The sequence below is a fragment of the Dendropsophus ebraccatus genome, chromosome 4 (genome assembly GCF_027789765.1).
Source record: "Dendropsophus ebraccatus isolate aDenEbr1 chromosome 4, aDenEbr1.pat, whole genome shotgun sequence".
NCBI classification, from domain to species: Eukaryota; Metazoa; Chordata; class Amphibia; order Anura; family Hylidae; genus Dendropsophus; species Dendropsophus ebraccatus.
The window spans coordinates 136704426-136724377 of NC_091457.1; the positions used below are offsets into that span (position 1 = coordinate 136704426).

The 19952-nt window shown below is 41.8% G+C and overlaps 1 protein-coding gene across 1 annotated transcript; it reads left to right on the forward strand.

Moving 5' to 3' along the window:
- The first annotated feature begins 371 nt into the window (after positions 1-371).
- On the forward strand, positions 372-18751 carry HDAC11 (histone deacetylase 11). Its single transcript, XM_069968849.1, has 10 exons — positions 372-417; positions 4586-4734; positions 5401-5501; positions 5862-5978; positions 7673-7715; positions 9800-9876; positions 13154-13216; positions 13901-13997; positions 15339-15517; positions 18245-18751. Coding segments are annotated over exons 1-10 (1008 nt in total). The 5' UTR covers positions 372-415; the 3' UTR covers positions 18425-18751.
- Positions 18752-19952: the final 1201 nt, after the last annotated feature.

Here is a 19952-nt window from a genome sequence, read left to right on the forward strand (position 1 = left end):
TTCACACGTTCTACAAACAACAGTCATTCCACCGTTAACACAATCCACGTCCGGAATCGATGATCATGATCATTAATTCCTGCCGTAAGTAGATGGTGAACGGCCGTTTGTAGAATGTGTGAACATAGCCCCATAAGGTCAGGGTTACATTGTGACTTTTTGAAGTTTTAACATAAATTCTTCTAACTATTGACCTACAGCTGTAGCCAAAGCAATACACTGAATCAAATCCAATCGGATGCACCGCAGCTGTCACTCAATAGTTAAAATCAATCAGTAGCTACAGACAGTCCGTTGTATCCCAGCCCTTATGTATAGCAGGTTCTGGTGACATCACGGTGACAAGTGCATAGCCCTGCCTTCTGCCTGACGTCACGAGCTGGAGAAGTAACCCAGCCCTACGGAAGGAAACAACATGTGAGTAAGCAGAGAGGGGGGCAGCAGGCGTCAGTGTATAGGCAGGAGGAAGGGGCAGCATATATGCAGGGTTGCTGGGTATAAATAGGGGCTGTATGTAGGTTGGGGGGGGATCTGTATACACAGGAAGGTTGTGTGCAGATAGTTGGGCCACCAGTGCAGAGACTGGTCTAGGCAGATTGCTGGGATGTGTATACAGAAGGCTGCTGGGTGATCTGCACACAGACAGGAAGGCAGAGGCCGTGTTGTTGTTGTTGTTACTACTACTATACTGTTTATTGTTTCCATAGACAGAAAGGAAGCCGGTCAGCAAATACAAGCAATAGGGCCAGCTAGCAATATATAGGAAGTGAAACAGGGAATGTCTACCTCCCCCCAGCATTATGTATAGAAAAGCTGCAAGACAGGAGGGAGGCGACTATAGTCTCCTGGCAGCCATAGCTAATAACAGCAGTAAGGGAAGATGAGGCTTTACATTCCGGTATAGAAGGCGGCTATGGGTATATTCACATGCTGCAGATTTTTGCAGACTGTCTATTTGATTAGGAGTTGCCGAGATTGCAGCGTTCCGATGAAGCTTCTGTAACAAATCTATTGTGTGAATTTACCCAATAACTGCAAAGACTGTTTGGTGGAACCTTAACCCCTTACTGGCAGGTTTTATCTTTATGACGCATTGTTTTTTTAAATATTTTATTTCCTTAATCCTGTTTTCTGAGAGCCGTATCTTTCCTGTCAGTATATATTCCTCCAGGGCATACAACAGCTGATCAGTAAGTAATTTAAAGGTAGTCACTTAAAGGGGTAGTGTGGGAGAAAACAAAACAAAGCCACTGATGTTGATATGTTCCATTGAAGTGAATTGAGCTGAATTGTAATACCACACACAACCACCTAAGGACAGGGGTGGCACTGTTTTTGCAAGAAAGTAGCTGTTTGTTTGTTTTTTTTTGTTTGTGTTTTCAAATCCTTGATAACGCTTTTGATTACCTCTATCTCTGAGCTTTAGCCCCGCCCCCTGAATGTCATCGCCTCTGACCAGCCCTTACAGCTTACATCACCATCTCCTTGTGATATATACAAATACATATATATATATATATATATATATATATATATATATTTATTTGAACCTGAGTGACTTGAAGCCCTGTTCTCAGACAGTTTCATGGAGTGTTATCCTTATCCTTGTGTTGTGCTGCTTATAGCTCAGACAGCAAAAAGTTAAAGGCTTATTCCCATCTCAGCTAACATAGTTATACTTGTAGGACTAGTCAATTTAAATATTTTTATATATACAATCATTTAGCAAACTTGTCTCCTTCTCCTGATATGCTGCTCTTTCCCTCCATTGTTGAGAGCTTGTTGTCTAGGTTACTGACCACAGCTCTGCTCTAAAAGCAGTGGTCTGGCTGGCGGAGATATGAATATGTAGTTTATATATTATACAGTAATATATACACCAGCCAGACCATGTTTTTAACCCCTTAACGACCATGGGCGTACATTTACACCCCGACTGCCTGGGCCTTAGCGCAGGAGGGCGTAAATGTACGCCCTGCCAGGGTCCCAGGCTTTGGAGTGGGCTCATGAGCTGAGCGCGCTCCATAGCCGGTGAGGACTCACCTTCAATGGCGGCTGCCAGTCATGAACCCCTTAAATGCCGCAATTGCTGCATTTAGGTGTAAGTGACAGGAGCATCTCCTGTCATTTACCGAAAGGGACCCCCGCAGCATGCCTGTGGGGTTCCGAATCGCACTGCCTGGCTGCCGGAGGTCTACTGCTTACCTCCGTGCAGTCCGATCTTCTGATAGAGTCTGCAACAAAAGACCACAGATAACACTGATCCCTGCTATGCTATGGCATAGCAGTGATCAATGTATGAAATCTAATGTTTTAATATAAAAGTCCCCTAAGGCGACCTAAAAAGTGTAAAAATAAATAAATATCAAAAGTGTGGTGTCCCACCACGGGTGTTACTATTGGTTACACCCTTTGTAAAAGCCTGTACTTTTAAGAGTGAGTGGTGATGTAGTAGTACCAGAGTTTTGCCACAAGATGTCGCTGTTATAACTATGTGTATCTAGATGTTGCACAGCTGTAGTACCCAAAGGATTATTGTTTGTTTATGTACCACATGGGTCTGTACACCAATGAGAGTTCTATTTTCTTCTCTCCTATCATCTCTCTCTTTACTTTATCATACGCACTCCTCACCCACCCACATGCGCTGTAGAAAGGAATTCACATGGGTAGAGGAAGTGTAGGGTCTTTTGTCTTTGGATTCTGTAGAAGAAGGATGTAGGCTAGAATGCTCTCTACAGCAGTCCAGTTGGGCCCTGGCTCCTACCAGGTCCCCAGTCTAACTTGTGGTTTAGATGGACAGCACATGCAGCTAGACACAGTTCCTTCTCAAGCAATCTCACAACAGTGTTAAGCTTCCATTAGAGAGGACAAGTGACGGATCACCCTAACCCACATCGAGGACCAGAGGAACACAGTGCAGGACAGTATCCATGAAGAAGTAAGGAATTGATCCAGATAGAGCAAAGTTGCTAGAAGCCTATGAACTCTATCTCGCAGCGCGGGTGTAAGCAGGGAACCCTTAGCATACCGCTCATCCCAGGTAACAAGGTCTAAAGCTTGTGTCACCCTCTAGGACAGGTCACTCGGCACTAGTGGGCAATAGGTGGTACAAAGACCAAAGAGTCAAAACATAGGCACAAGTATTCTGATCTATTCTCAAGTATTCTTCTATTTCTACCTCTGAAGTTCTGGCAGAGCACAGTACTACTTGAGTTGGGACTCTCTCAAAATCCTCCTCTCTACTCTTTGGATCCTCTCAGCACGCAACTCAGTCAGCACAACTGTATCACTCTACTCTTAGTACAGATCTGGACTATAAAGTATTAAGTAACTTATCAAGTGTAAAGTACTCATTTTATACATAAAACACATAAAAATAATAAAGTTAATTAACATATAATATACCGTAATATGTGTAATCGTACGATCTATTAAAATAAAACAGTACTATTCCTGCATGGTAAATGGCGTGAACAAAAAGCTGTAAAAAAAAAAACAAAAACGCAGAGATTGCTTTTTTTAAATTACGTTTTTTTTGTATACATTTTTTTTTTTAAAAGTGATCAATATGTCTGATCTAGAAAAAAATGTAACTAATAAAAACGAGAGATCATGGCGCAAAAAATGACACCACATACGACCCCCGTAGGTAAAAAAATACAAGCGCTGTAAGAGTCACAATAGGACATTTTAAATATATCTATTTGCAAAAAAAAAAGTTTTACTGCTAATAAAAATAGTAAAACGTTAGAAAACCTCGTAAACATGCAAATCGCTGGGTTCAGACCGACCTATAGAATAAAGAAAAAAATCTCAGTTTTACTGTAAAGTGCATTACGTTAACATGGAACCCCCAAAAAAATTTGCGGAGTCACATTTTTTGACCCCAATTAACTCCATAAATGATATTTTGGGGGTTCTGTCTTCATTTTATGGCAGATTGAAAGATGACATTACAAAGTGCACCTGTTTCTTAAAAAAACAAGCCCCCACATGGCCCTGTAGGTGGGAAAAAGAAGAGTTATGGGTCTTAGAAGGCGAGGAGGAAAAAACAAAAACGCAAAAGTGACATATGGCCCGGTCCTTAAGGGGTTAAAGCAGAGTGGTGGTCGGTGACTTAGGCAACAAACTGTCAACAATGGAAGGGAAAAACAGCATATGAGGAGAAGGAGGCAATGGATCTGCAAAAATATTAAGCTTCACGAGTCCTACAAGTATAACTGTATTGGTTGAGATTAGAGATGAGCGAACCGGGTTCGGGTTTGAGTCGATCTGAACCCGAACGTTCGGCATTTGATTAGCGGCGGCTGCTGAACTTGGATAAAGCTCTAAGGTTGTCTGGAAAACATGGATAGAGCCAATGACTATATCCATGATTTCCACATAGCCTTAGGGCTTTATCCAACTTCAGCAGCCGCCGCTAATCAAATGCCGAAAGTTCAGGTTCAGATGGACTCGAGCATGCTCCAGGTTCACTCATCTCTAGTTGAGATGAGAAAACCCCTTTAATGGAAGGTTGTGAAAGATCAGTCTTAGTGAATTCTCCTTGGGTGATTATGAGATGTCTGTATATCTTTACCAGGCCTCATGAAACTAAGCTGTATCAAGACATCCCTGCAGGTCGCTGGCCGATTGTGTACTCCACTAATTATAACATCACCTTTATTGGACTAGAGAAGCTTCATCCGTTTGACTCTGGCAAATGGGGGAAAATTATTAACTTCCTTAAAGGTAATTTTTTATTATTATTTATTTTAAGAAAAATAAACAGAAAAGAAAAGAAAACACGTTTTGTTCACATTAGATCAACATTTTGAAGGGAATCCTTTATTATAAAAATGGAGTCTGATCTGCCAGCAGCATAGTGTAAGGCAGGAGAAGTGTAAAGAGTGATGTATACTATAAATGTGTGACAAAAATTAAAGGGCTACTCCAGCAAGAAAAAAAAATCTTTCAAATCAACGGGTGCCAGAGATTTATAATTTACTTTCATTAAAAATCTACAGTCTTCCAGTATTTATCAGCTGCTGTATGTCCTGCAGGAAGTACTGTATTCTTTCCAGTACTCTCTGCTGCCACCTCTGTCCATGTCAGGAACTGTCCAGAGCAGCAGCAAATCCCAAACCTCTCCTGCTCTCCACACTGAAAATAATTCCACTTCCTGCAGGACATACAGCTTCACTCCTTGAAAGATAATGTGTAATCTGTACATTTCAATCACTGCTTCTTTGGAGTCCAGAGGGCTGTCCTACTCAGTGATAGACAGCATTCCCACTATTAATATGAATCTGGTCTGTACTGCCATATTCCAGTACCTAGCACTCTATGGCGCCTCTGTAGGGCACCACAGTGCACAGTGTTCCTAGTCAATACAGAATGTTCCATTTTCCCTTTCAGATGAGAAGTTACTCGCAGATGACACTATTGTGGCTGCTAAGGAAGCAACAGAAGATGATCTCCTGGTTGTACATACTAGACGCTACCTGAGTAAATTAAAGGTAGTCTAACTTTAATGGATATCGTGCCCATGATTGCCATTTATTTTTATCATTCTTTTATTTTTTGTATTACAAAGTACCCAAAACCCAAAAGCTTATATAGTGATTTTGGGGTTTACTGTAAGGGAAAGAAAACATTGAACTACTTTATGCAACCTGACCTGTGGATTGTTTTGTGGCCCTCTACTTCTATTATTCATTGGCCGCAGCACATCTCCTAGGTTGTCGCTCACAGATGTGCTTGTTCGGCGGTACATTACACAGAACAGTTATCGGCCTTTTCAGCCAATAATTGTCTCTTGTTATAGGCTATCTTTATAATATGTCCTGAATCATCCCCTCTCTGAAACATTCTTACAGTGGTCCTTTGTAGTTGCCACCATAACAGAGATCCCACCATTGTTCCTGCTTCCCAACTTCCTAGTTCAAAGGAGAGTACTGAAACCACTGAGGACGCAGACAGGAGGCACCATAATGGTAGGTGAACAAGGACTATAGCAAATTTATCATATAACCTGATAGTAAATAAGGTAAAATGACTGGGCTGCTGAGGTACAATCTTCTTCTTAATGACTGATGCACTCCCATATTATTCCAAATTGACCTCTACAATTCCTACACTAGGACCACATAATATCTACATATTGGTGCAGTGCACTGTACATATAGAAGTGTCACTAACATAATAATATCAACATGGCACTGTCCACACTGTGACACCAACTGTTCACAATAAGACATAATATAATATATATTAAATATAACATAATATAATACTATTGCATAGTAATGTCTGTAAAGTAGGGACTGCTACAGCCATGCCAACCAAATTTGCAACCGCCCCATATAACATATCAAATGCTTTTTGACCCACCTCGGTAGGCCTCTCAATGGCCAGCCAACACACATTGCTCCGAACTGAAGAGGGGCAACAACCCCGAAACAGCTGTCTGCAGATGGGAAATCTTTCCTTTTGGAGAGATTCTTTGGCTTGACATAAAATCCCCAGTCAATGTTTTAAGACTCCTAGATTGAGTGAGACTTGACTTGAAGGGACATCTCTTTGCTCAAGAGGTGTGAGAGCTATTTTGCATTTCCTTTCTTCCCAGAATTCTCAATGGAACAGTAATGGTCTGTAAGTCTCCATATGTCTCTATGACAAACTCTCCTTAATGATAGTTAGTACCCCTTTGACCCCTGCTCACCTAAAAAGAACTTGTCCTGATCAGCCTTAACACTGAAATCACTGACAGGGGGGCATATACTATTGATTTTCTTGTGAAAATGGCTCCTGTCAAGATGGGGGACATATTGGTCAGTAGGAAAACTGTCAATTCAAGATGGTGATAAGTTGGTAGAAATTTAAATCGGGCTGTGTCCCCTTTTGCATGCGTCTCAAACACATCCCCTGCATTCTAAAGTGGTCACACCATATTTCTGGGACTTTCTGCCCTTGGTTACAACCAACTAAATTGGACCAGGCATGCTCAGTTCAAATGCCATCTCCAGAAAATACTGGAAGTCTCCACTGAGCCTGCAAGGGAGAGGAACTGTGGAAAAGTGTGTAAACATGGCAACAGTGGGGACACAATTCACGGAGGAAACCAGGATGGGATTTGATGCATGGGGGAGAAAAATGGTACAGGGAAATAAGTTACTTCACTTAAAACTACACATATTGTTCTCCTTTACAGATATGTATGTTGTACACATCTGACTTTACTTCCTTTTATGACACTTGTTTTACTTTCATTTGGGGTGTCAGTAGCCGTAAGAAAGAAGTCTACCGATATAAATGGCAATGTTAACTACAGTATATATCAGCATCTGTAGAAAAGATTTACTCCCATTGGTTTGAAGACAAACCTGTAGGCAATTTGTCCACATGTAAAAAGAAACTCGATAGATTGTACTGCAAACCAGACTGCTAAAGCCTGTTCCTGTTGAACCGTAATAATACATGTTACCTGTTATTTAGTGATGGCGTACCAAGAAGGACAGAGCACTTGCTGTATCATAAGTCAGTATATACGACCTTTGTTTCCTGCAGCAGGCGGCCATAGTGGAACACCACCAGCTAAGCTCATAGAGTAGGAGAGTAGGATCAGCCGCCAGCACAATGCTCAAGCACATAGACCTACAGGTACTGGATTTATCTACTTCTCTTTTAGGCTGGAAAACTGGCAATTGAAAGAGGATGGGCAATCAATGTTGGCAAGTATAAGATGTGTTATTTATTATCCGGCTCAAGATATAATAATGTAGCTGACTTTTTTTCTTAAGTCGCTATTACACAGCGAATATTTGCCGAATCAGGTACATATCACCCTGTGTAATAAAGACAGCGATCAGCCGAGGAGCGAGCAATCATTCGCTTGATCGCTGATTGTTGCCTTTTAACACGGTTAAAAATCATCGGCCGCTGTTGTAATAGCTGATGTGCTGCCAACAGCTGATTAAAGGGGTACCCTAGCATCTATATATAGAAAATTATAAAGATGTTATGCTCACCTCTCCACGCTCCTCTTGTGTCCTTCTGCCATGTCTCTGAGTCCCCTGCTGACCGCAGCTGCCACCTCTGCAGACAAGGAGGCTGCAGACAATGTGGGACCCAGTGACATGGCAGGAGGACTCTGGGAGAGCGTAGAGAAGTGAGCATAACATCTTTATAATTTTCTATATATAGACGCTAGGGTACCCCTTTAAAGCAAGGGCTGCATGGACATCTACCTGCACGATTATCGAGCCAAGTAAAAGGCTCGGTAAGCAAGTGCCAATCTATCAGATTGGAGCCCAATTGCCCCGCAGGTCTTTAGTCTCTGTACACATTATATTGATGGCATCCATTTCCAGTATAAACCAAAACACACACTGTACATTAATCAGATGCCTCCGACAGATGCCATACAGTGACAGCCATCACATATAGGGTGTTATTGGAAAACACATATATATTTTTTGTTCTTTTGTTCACCAAGCGTGTGGTGTGTTAGTTCAGGTCCCAGCATGCATGTTTTTTTTTTTTAACTAAAATAAAGAAGGGATTAGAATCAAAGCTTTAGGATCTAAGCGTGCAGGATGACGGTGCGTGCAGTCACTTGTCTAGGTTTATAATACTGCAGCGTCTCGCCTGTCACATACAATGGAGATTAGTGGTTAATATTTATAGGATATATTCCCTTTGAGTTAAAGGAGTTGTTTGAGTTACAATAACAAATTTCAGTTACACTTTCAGATTCTGAGTTGATAGAAGGGGATCCCTGGATTGTACTACACATCTTTATATGTGGATATCAGTGGGCATTATGTAATGTTTTATTACCCTAGTGGTGACACCATGAAGGAATATAGCACTGACTGACAGTTTCCTCCACAGATTACGGCAGTGTAATGGGGCAGATCTGTAAACCTGTATACTTCTTTACCTCTGTGGCCACTAGAGGGCACTATACCTCAATTATTAACCTAACTTGTATCACTACAGCTGTCCTGTAATTTACAAGATTAATTCAATCCTGGAAGACGAATTTAACTTGAAACTATCGTAACTTTAGACAAAAAGTCTATTGAAACCTAGAACTGGCGTTAAAGGCGGCAAAATATCACCTAAAATGAGAACAAAACAAAGATTAAAGATATCTAAAACTGTAAAGCAAGTAAAAAAAAAAGTGAGAAATCACTGCTGGAAGTTTTGAATTACTTTCTGCGTTGAGGGTAGGAGATTCTTCAGGGTCCTGTGCCTAATGGTTTACAAAGTTGTATTTTATCGAAAATAGTTAGAAATTACCCTGTTCATAACCACACCCACTAGACTAACGTGATGTAATGTGATGTAATGCTTACAGGTGGGTTTACACTGCGTTCTTGCAGTCAGTTTAACAGATCCGCATTTGAATGGTTACTTTTAACGTACAAAAGAAACTGTCAACCATGTGTGTATTTTAAAAAAAACTGATTTGTTTCAATCCTTTTTTTTTTTTTTTTAAATAATGGAAGCCAATAGAAAAACAGATCCAAAAGGATACAAACATTTGCATCATTCTCCCCCCCCCCCCCCCCCATAAAACTGATAAGTTAAACGGACTTCAAAAACACGGCCTTGCACTGCTTTTACGTTACTTTATGGCTAATTAAACTATAAAAGATAGTAGTTTTGTGCTGTTGCTATAGATTGGCCCTATACAATATAATGCCTGATCTGTAGCTTTGGTTAGGGATCAGTGATCTACATGCTGGATTGTATACAGGTGCACAGACGACTATGCATTTTTACATTTTATCTGCTTATTTATCTAAAGGTGGAGGCTTCCATCATTGTTCCAGTGACAAAGGCGGAGGATTTTGTGCATATGCGGACATAACATTAGCCATCAAGGTATGATCCAAGAGGTATTATATAGGCATGTTATATGCTTGTTTGAAAAATCCCTTTATGGGTGGGTTCACACTACGGAATTCTCGCGGATAAGTGACATGTCACTTCTTTCGGCGGATAGCGGAATACGCCGGCCCATAGAATGGTGTCTATGGAGCCGGCGGAAAGGCGCGCGGCCGTGCGTGCAGACAGACAGCGGAATTCCACGGATATTATGAACCCACCCTATAACAGTAAAGAGCAAAATCAACAAAACCCAAGACCTCATCCATACATCAGTTTTTTTCTGTCCGTGAATCAGGATTCTGATTCAATGACATTTTTAAACACTGATCTATTCGGCAAAAAAGTAGGACCTGCACTTATAAGGCTTGCTTTTGTAGAACAGAACCTCCAATAGAAGTCTATGGGTCCGTTTTTAGCTGACTAAACACAGAGGCAACATCCATGTGCCATCCGTTTTTTTTCCCCTCAAGCTCTGACTAGCAATCTGTGTGACCTTTTATTTGTTTTTGCATATACGCTGATGCATCACTGATGGTTTCTCCATGATGTCAATGATCCTGCAGAATCACTGATCCTGGAGAAATGATTTTTTAATTTTTATTTTTATTTTATTTTTAAAAAGACCGCTCCTGGCCGGGTCCCATTCATTTGAATGCAGAGTGATTTCCGTAACAATACTGTGCAATAGCCAATGATTGGACACAGCACTGCACTGCACCATTACTGCAACCCCTTCATTGTTAGGCTTGGTGAGGGTCCTAAAAATGTAAACCTTGTTTATCGTAAAGTAACATAGTAAATAAGGTTGAAAGAAGACAAGAGTCCATCAGGTTCAACCTAGGGAAACCCTACTGTGTTGATCCAGGGAAGGCAAAAAACCCCACTAGGGAGACGACAACCGCCCCACCACATGGAGAAACTCCCCCCCCTCCCCCCCCCCCCCAAATCCAATGGCAACCAGAACAATCCCTGGATCAACGTATCACCGGAAATCTAATGCCCATAACTTGTAATATTATATTGTTCAAGAAAAGCATCCAGGCCTCCCTTGAACTTATTTAATGAATCGGCCATGACAACATCATGTGGCAGAGAGTTCCACAGTCTTACCGCTCGTACAGTAAAGAACCCGCGTTGATGCTGATGATAAAACCTTCTTTCCTCTAGACGTAGAGGATGCCCCCTTGTCATTGTTACAGACCTAGGAGTAAAAAGACCACTACAAAGATCTCTGTACTGTCCATTCATATATTTGTACATTGTGATCAGATCGCCCCTAAGACGTCTTTTTTCTAGCGTAAATAACCCCAAGCTTGATAACCTGTCCTGGTACTGTAACCCACCCATTCCCTTAATGACCTTTGTTGCCCTCCACTGCACCCGCTCTAGTTCAGCTGTGTCCTTCTTATATACCGGTGCCCAAAACTGTACACAGTATTCCATATGTGGTCTGACTAGTGATTTATAAAGAGGCAAAACTATGTTCTCATCTTTAGCATCTATACCTCTTTTGATGCATCCCATTATTTTATTAGCCTTGGCAGCTGCTGCCTGGCACTGATCACTAAAGTTGAGTTTACTGTCCACCAATACCCCCAGGTCCTTTTCGGAAGTAGTTTTACCCAGTGTTTTATTATTTAGCACATAACTGTATTTATTATTTCTATGGCCCAAGTGCATAACCTTACATTTATCCACATTAAACTTCATTTGCCATTTCACCGCCCAAGCCTCTAGCTTCTCCAAATCCCTCTGTAATATGATATTATCATCCTCTGTGGTGATTACTTTACCCAGTTTAGTATCATCTGCAAAAATGGAGATTCTGCTCTGTAGCCCCTCATAAAGATCATTAATAAAAATATTAAAAAGAAGTAGACCCAACACTGACCCCTGTGGTACCCCACTAGTAACTAAAACCCAATCTGAATATGTTCCATCAATGACCACCCTCTGTTTTCTATCACACAACCAGTTACTTACCCATTTGCATACGTTTTCCCCGAGTCCCAGCATCCTCATTTTGTAGACCAACCTTTCATGCGGCACAGTATCAAATGCCTTTGAAAAGTCCAGATACACAACATCCACAGCCTCCCCCAGGTCCAGTCTATAACTTTCCTCTTCATAGAAGCCGATCAGATTAGTCTGACAGGATCGATCCCTCATAAATCCATGCTGATGCTGCGTCACAAGATTGTTTTCATTAAGATACTCCAGTATATTATCTCTTACAAACCCCTCAAATACTTTACCTACTATAGATGTTAGACTTACGGGCCTGTAGTTTCCAGGATCGCTCTTTGACCCCTTCTTGAATATTGGTACCACATTAGCTATGCGCCAGTCCTGTGGAACAATCCCTGTCGTAATAGAATCTTTAAATATTAGGAATAACGGTCTGTCTAACACAGTATTTAAGTCTTGCAAAACTCTAGGATGGATACCTTCTGGGCCCGGTGACTTATGGATTTTAATGTTTTTAAGGCGTCTCCCCACTTCCTGTTGTGTTAGGCAGGTGAGATTTATGGGAGGATTTATATTATCCCTAGTCATGTCGTCTGTTATGGGATTCTCCTCTGTGAATACAGTAGAGAAGAATGTATTTAGTAGATTGGCCTTTTCCTCTTCCCCCTCCACCATTACACCCAGATTATTTTTGAGGGGACCAACATTTTCAGTTTTAAGTCTTTTGTTGTTTATATAAGTGAAGAACATTTTGGGATTTGTTTTACTTTCTGTGGCTATCCTTCTTTCTGTTGCTATTTTTGCTTCTTTTATTTGCTTTTTACACATTCTATTCTTCTGTCTATAGTTGCTCAATGCTTCCCCACTATCTTCTTGTTTTAGTAGTCTGAATGCTTGTTTCTTATCATTTATTGCACCCCTTACAGCTGAAGTTAACCACATTGGATTTCTCTTATTTCTACTACGTTTATTCCCATATGGTATGTGTCGTTCACACGATTTACCCAGGATGCTCTTAAATATGTCCCATTTCTCTTGTGTACTTTTATTTCTGAAGGCATTGTCCCAGTCTATGTTCCCAAGGTCCTCTCTTAGTTTTTGGAAATTAGCCTTCCTGAAATTTAATGTTTTTTTAGCCCCTCCTTTTGTAGCTAATTATTTTATTGAAGGATAAAGTGATCACACCTTTATTTTAAATTGATATCACAGTATTTCAATGACTGAAAATGTAAGTTTTTATTGTTGTCTATGTGAAAGAATAAAACAAGAATCAGTAACACACTTCATATATTTATTCTTATAGTTCTTATTTGAGCGCATTGAAGGTGTTTGCAAGGCAACCATAATAGACCTGGACGCCCATCAGGTACCGTTGCTATGCGTGTATCTTCATGTCATCAGATCTCTGCTAGTTTTTATGGAATTGAATAAAAGTCCTATTACACAGCGGGATATGGGACCATGCAAGGACACAAATGAGTGTCAATGACTGAAATGAACACCTGTTTGCAGCCACAACTAATTTAGCTGCCCAAACATTCCCTGTATTGTACGTGCAACCATTTAAAGTGATACTGTCGCCCCCTTTATGTATGAGGACTTCTCTACACAGATGTAAAGCCTAAATCCTGCAGTTTTCATACCTTACTTTATTATAGATTTTTTTTGGTGCTTGGTCCAGTGAAAAATGCTTATCGTTGGTGGTTTGTGCCACATGGGCAAGTGGGAGCTTCTCGTCCAACGCCACGTAGCCAGCCCACATTTGCGCCGTAGGCCCTTCCCCCTTGGTGGCCATTGGAATGGGCCAACCTAGGGGGGTGGGGCCCTTTCCAATGGCTGCTGAGGGGGCAGGGCATAAAGGCCAATGACGTCACATTTTAAGTAAAATATTACCCAAAATACAGTGATTAAACTAGAAAAACCAATAATATCAGTCAATAATAACACACAGTACAAATGGTGGCTCATATGGCACATACTAATTCTGGACACTTATCTGCTATACATGGTTTATGTCAATAAACACCTTATTTCATTGTCTTTTTATTAGGGTAATGGGCATGCTAGAGATTTTATGGAGGATAAAAGGGTGTACATCATGGACATGTATAACCGGCACATATACCCCGGAGACACATTTGCAAAGCGTATGTAAAATTCACTTTATAACATTATCAGTGCCTGATGATTTTTATGTTCTAATAGGAGATGGGTGATAACGCGGGGTTAGATCAGCTATTGGAAACTAGATTTTTTTAAAAAAAATAACACTAAACGGAAAAATACACTGTAAACCTGCCCGTGGTGCTTGTGTTAGAAAATGGTGAGACTTCAGCGGACTATTATATTTATCTGTCCTGCTTTTGGCTGGCTGATAACTAAGGTCTGGTACACTGGTTCGTTTTTTTGTGTGTATTTTTTGTTTTTCCTTTTTATTGCCCTTTTATAAATGAAATAGTAAACTATACTATTGTATAGACAGGAAAAAAATTATACCATCCTGGTGGAGGCTAAAAGGACCTTTTTTTTGACATTTGTAAGGTAAAGGCTACATTGGATTTACATGCATAGAAACATGCTTTTATTCAATCGTACAAATAGTCAAAAAGGCTTTCCTGAGCTCCTGAAGTGCACCCGGCTGTAACACCTCCTCCCCCTCCCATATCTGACCCTGCTTAGGATCCAGCTTCCAGGATCAATCAAGCAAGCAGCTATTCAGAAGCTTGGGAAAGCCACTTTGACTCTTTGTACCAGAGAAAAAGAGCCTTTTTCTATATTCTGGCCATGTTCACATGGCGTAAGAGATCGACCGTTCTGGACCCGGCCGGGTCATGGAGCGGCCGGTCTCTGAAAAGATCAACTCAGCCGGTTCTGCAGTCTTGATCTTTCCCGCCCGCTTTAGAACTCCCCACTGCATACTATGAAGCTTGCAGCCAGAGCCGCTCGCTTCATAGTGTGAACTGACAGGGCTTTTCACTGAATATGTGAGTCAGTTATATGACATGTCAGTTGTTTGCGGCGCCGCTAGGGGTCCCGACCGGAGCATATACTATGTGTATACGCTCCAGCCGGGATCCTATAGACTCCCGACCAACGTATTTTCTCGTATTTACTACGGCCGTTGTTGCAATCGGCAACAACAGCCGTAGAAATACGAAAAAATACGTTGTGTGAACATAGCCTCTGGAAGCACAGACAGATATATGAAAGGTATCATGTGTCAGCAGTTCGGAATGTAAATTTCAGCTGACAGATTCCCTTTAATATCTCTTGTAGAAGCCCAGTTTCTTCATTGTGTTCAACAGGAGCATAACAGTGGTGTGGAACCATTTTTATTATCATGCAACGTTCATGAAACTACATGCCTTTATGTCAATAGGAAATTTTTACATTACACGTTATGGCAATGAATGCTTTTATATATAATGAACATAGTAAAAATATATTGAATGAGTGTAGATTTTGCTTTGTTCTTATAAAATCTAAAGGTGCAATAAAGAGGAAAATAGAGCTAGACTGGGGCACAGAAGACATGGAATATTTGGAAAAAGTAGAAACCCATGTAAAAGGGGCACTGAATGAGGTCACTCCAGATGTCATCGTCTACAATGCGGGGACAGATATCCTGGATGGAGATCCACTCGGGGGGCTCTCAATTTCCCCTCAAGTGAGTAGCAAATAATTAAAAATATATATATCGGATATGTAATGTATGCATAAATGGAGTCTTTTTGTTATAAAAGTACTTGTTTTGCAAGATTTGACAGAGAAAAGTAATGCTTAAAGAGGATGTACCACCTGGTACATCCTCTTTAACCTAAACCCACTGATCGAACGGCGCTAACACGGGAAAGCCGGTGGCGCGGTCCATTTTTTTGGACCGAGGCCCGGTTCCCGTGCACGGCGCCGTTCTATGCACCGGAACCGGCCAATGCTCAAGCACTGGAGGTAGGCCCGCCCGCCCCCAGTGGGAGGAAATTCCCTCCCCTGTATGACGCGGCTCCCTTAGAATGAATGGAGCCGCGTCATCCAGGGGAGGGAATTCCCTCCCACTGGGGGCGGCCCGGCCAGCCTCCAGTGCTTGAGCATCGGCCGGTTCCGGTGCATAGAACGGCGCCGTGCACGGGAACCGGGCCTCGGTCCGAAAAGCGGACCACGGCACCGACTTCCCCGTGCCGGCGCCGTTCGATCAGTGGGTTTAGGTTAAAGAGGATGTACCAGGAGATACATCCTCTTTAATTGTGGGACAAGCCCTTTAAAGGGGATCTTTGGTCTCTCTTGACCTAGTTTTAGTAACTTCTTGTATTCTGCATAAAATAACAGTTCTCATACATCTCCTCTTATAGCTCTGTGATGTGCCATTCCTCTGTTATTCCTACTACAAATCTGTGACTCAATAACAATCTAGGTGTTAGACTGTGTAGGGATATACCCCCTATTGCTAACACTGTAAATTCTGTTCGTATAGTGGCAGACAATGTAGTGACACCCCCTCCTCCTCAATTGGTAACACCCAGTTGGTTATTGAGTCATTGATTTCTAGTAAGAATAACAGAGGAATAGTACAACCCAGATCTATTGCAGTAGGTGACTTGAAATTGTTATTTCGAGGGCATTGCATGTATTCGCTAAAACTGACAGGACAGAATTGGTGACAGGTCCTCATTAAAATACAAACAGTCTACAGTATGGATATAAAACCTGTATTGTGTACACAGTGCCTTACTACAGTATATTATATGTGGGTGCTGCAGTGAGTCAACTGAAGTGCAGTGAAGTCTCAGGATAACTTTTTTTAAAGCGTAACTGTCATGTTTTTTTTTATTGCAGAAATCAGTAGTATAAGCGATTGTAAGAAACTCTGTAATAGGTTTTATCAGCCAAAAAAGCCTCCTTCTGTACTCAAGAAGAAATTTCCCAGCCTCCCCCCCTGACTTCTTATCTGTGAATTATCAGGCAAACATGTCTACATTACAGAGAAGCCAGTGAAGACGGGCTCTGCTCTCTCCATTGTAAGCCTATGAAGGGGGGAGGGGCTGAGGGAGATGAGGGAGCAGGAAGAGGTGACATGAAGGTCAGCTGTTTGTAGACTCTCTGGGCACCTAAAACGCTAAATTCAGGTGTCAGAAAGGTCAGTGCTTATCTATGAACTTACTGAGAGAAGATTGCAGGGTGTTGTGCTGTGCAGGACTGCTCCGTGCTCAGTCACTCCTAACAGCCCCTCCCCTCTCCATAGCCACATAATGGAGACAGAAATCCTGCTTCATTTGATGTGAGGGGGGAGGCTGGGAGATTGCTTTTTCAGTGCAGAAGGAAACTCTTTTAGTACATAAAACCTATTACAGAGTTTCTTAAAATCGCTTGTACTGTTGATATTTAATGTTTTCAGAAAAATGACCCTGAAATGACAGTTACGCTTTAAGGAAGTGTTTCCTAAAACTGGGTTCTATTTGGACCTGGTTCAATTGCTGTCTGATAAAAGGGGTCATGTGCTCTCTTTGGGTGCTGGGTTAAGGTAATTTTGGGCTATGGAAAAGGCAAGGCATGTATTTGACAAAATTTGGGACCACCACAATTTTGGCTCTGTGCAGTTGATCATAAAAGGAGTTGCACATACTGTTATACCTCTAAGCATGGGTTCTCACAGGCAAAAAAAAGTCCTATGGCTTATGCCCCATCTGTGTTGGAGATTTCAGAATGGGATTTATGAAAAAAAAAACCCCACGGAAAACTGATGGATCCTGTAATAATTAAAGGAGAAATCCGTCAAAATTTTTTATTAAAGTATTGTATTGCCCCCCAACAGTTATACAAATCACCAATATACACTTATTACAGGAAATGCACACAAAGTGCTTTTTTCCCTGCACTTACTACTGCATCAAGGCTTCACTTTCTGGATAATATGGTGATGTCACTTCCTGGATAAAATGGTGATGTCACGAGCTGTGTGGGCTGTGGCTGCTGGAGAGGATGATGGCAGAGGGATGCTCAGTGTCTCTCCAGTGCCCTGTGTCCCTCAGTGTCTCTCGACCATCATACTCTCCAGCAGCCACAGCCCACACAGCCCTGGGAGTCGGGTTGCGACATCACCTTTTTATCCAGGAAGTGACATCACTATTTTTATCAAGGGAGTAAAGTGCAGGGAAAAAGTACGTTAAGTGCATTTCCCGTAATAAGTGTATATTGGTGATTTGTATAGCTTTTGGGGGGCAATACAATACTTAGATAAAAATTTTCGCCGGACTTCTCCTTTAACGCACCCTACTATAATCACCATATAAAATGATATAGCACGCCATTGCTTTACTCCTATGAGAAGCAGAACAATAGAAATGAAGATATGAATGAAGCCTTAGTTAAAATAATCCTGTTGCATTGCTTCCATGATTAGGGAATTATAAAGAGAGATGAAATTGTGTTCAGCATTGCCAGGAGCCGTTCCATCCCAATTCTGATGGTCACCTCAGGAGGCTACCAGAAGAGGACCGCACGGATAATAGCCGATTCCATACTAAATTTGCACAACCTCGGCCTTATTTCCAATCCTCTGTCACATGAACCCAGTTTATGAGCATTGATTTCATTGATTTACGAAACTGAACTGATCGGTGTGGCAATAATTTACATTTTGATTACCAAAAATGTAATGTGTGAATCTAAAATACTGTGTATTTATTTAGATGGGAAGAATTTTGGATAATACCTTAAGGAAAATCTGAGAGCACTTATAATATTTATTTTTATTTTTTTGTTGTCAAAGGAGAATTCCACCTTAAAACGATCTTCTGGCATAATACGGTTTTTAGAGGATTCTAGTCACTTGAACCTTCAACTATATCTAATGGGAGTTTACAAAGCACTGAAGCCCAATATACTTCTTAAGTGTCATCTTCTTGAGACTTAAAGGAGAAGTCCGTCCAAAATTAATTTTTGATATGTTGTTACTTATGAAAAGTTATACAAATTTCTAATGTACATTAATTATGGGAAATGCACATATACTGCTATTTCCCTTAATTTAGTAGATCAGGAAGTGTTAGAAATATCTCTGAAGAAGTGACGTCACGACCCAGGGTGTAATTCCTATGGAGTGTCCAGCAGGGGGCGCTCTCTATATAGAAGTCTATGGGACTTTATTGTTTCTATGGGTTTCTATGTAATGTAATGTAGTGTACAGTGCTTTATTGAATGAATACATCTATGGAATACTTTGGGGAGCAAGTGTCCTTGCTCCCCAAAGTATTGCATAAATGTATTCATTCAATACATTCAATACACAGTAAGCCCGCCGATCCGCCACATTTCCGCCGAATTTCCGCCGCATTTCCGCCGATCCGCCACACGCTGATCCGCCGCATTCCCGCCGATCCGGACCATATACATTGAACTACAGCTCCCATCATCTGCTTATAGTATGAACAGCTGATGGGAGCTGTAGTTGGGTAAGGGATATGACATGCCGCCGGGCGCAGGGGGGAGCCGCTCAGTACACAGGAGCGCTCCCCCCTCCTCCTCCTCCTTCCGTGATAACTTCCGCCTATACCAATGCTGACTCCCTGCCTGGCCGCCGCTCTCCGCTCTCCCCCCCATACATACCGGCTCCCGATGCATCCTGGTGTCCGCGCTGATGCCGGGAGCCGGTATATGTGAGCGGAGAGCGGCGGCAAGGCAGGGAGTCAGCATTGGTATAGGCGGAAGTTATCCCGGAAGGAGGAGGAGGAGGGGGGGGAGCGCTCCTGTGTACTGAGCGGCTCCCCCCTGCGCCCGGCGGCATGTCATATCCCTTACCCAACTACAGCTCCCATCAGCTGTTCATACTAGAAGCAGATGATGGGAGCTGTAGTTCAATGTATATGGTCCGGATCGGCGGGAATGCGGCGGTTCAGCGTGTGGCGGATCGGCGGGAATGCGGCGGAAATTCGGCGGAAATGCGGCGGATCGGCGGGCTTACTGTGTATTGAATGTATTGAATGAATACATTTATGCAATACTTTGGGGAGCAAGGACACTTGCTCCCCAAAGTATTCCATAGATGTATTCATTCAATAAAGCACTGTACACTACATTACATTACATAGAAACCCATAGAAACAATAAAG

What these genes read in the sequence shown, in the direction of transcription:
- HDAC11 (XM_069968849.1), top strand. An exon ending in GCTACCTGAGTAAATTAAAG is followed by an intron (nt 5,502 to 5,861) that starts GTAGTCTAACTT and finishes ACATTCTTACAG; the next exon opens with TGGTCCTTTGTAGTTGCCAC. An exon ending in ACATAACATTAGCCATCAAG is followed by an intron (nt 9,877 to 13,153) that starts GTATGATCCAAG and finishes TTATTCTTATAG; the next exon opens with TTCTTATTTGAGCGCATTGA.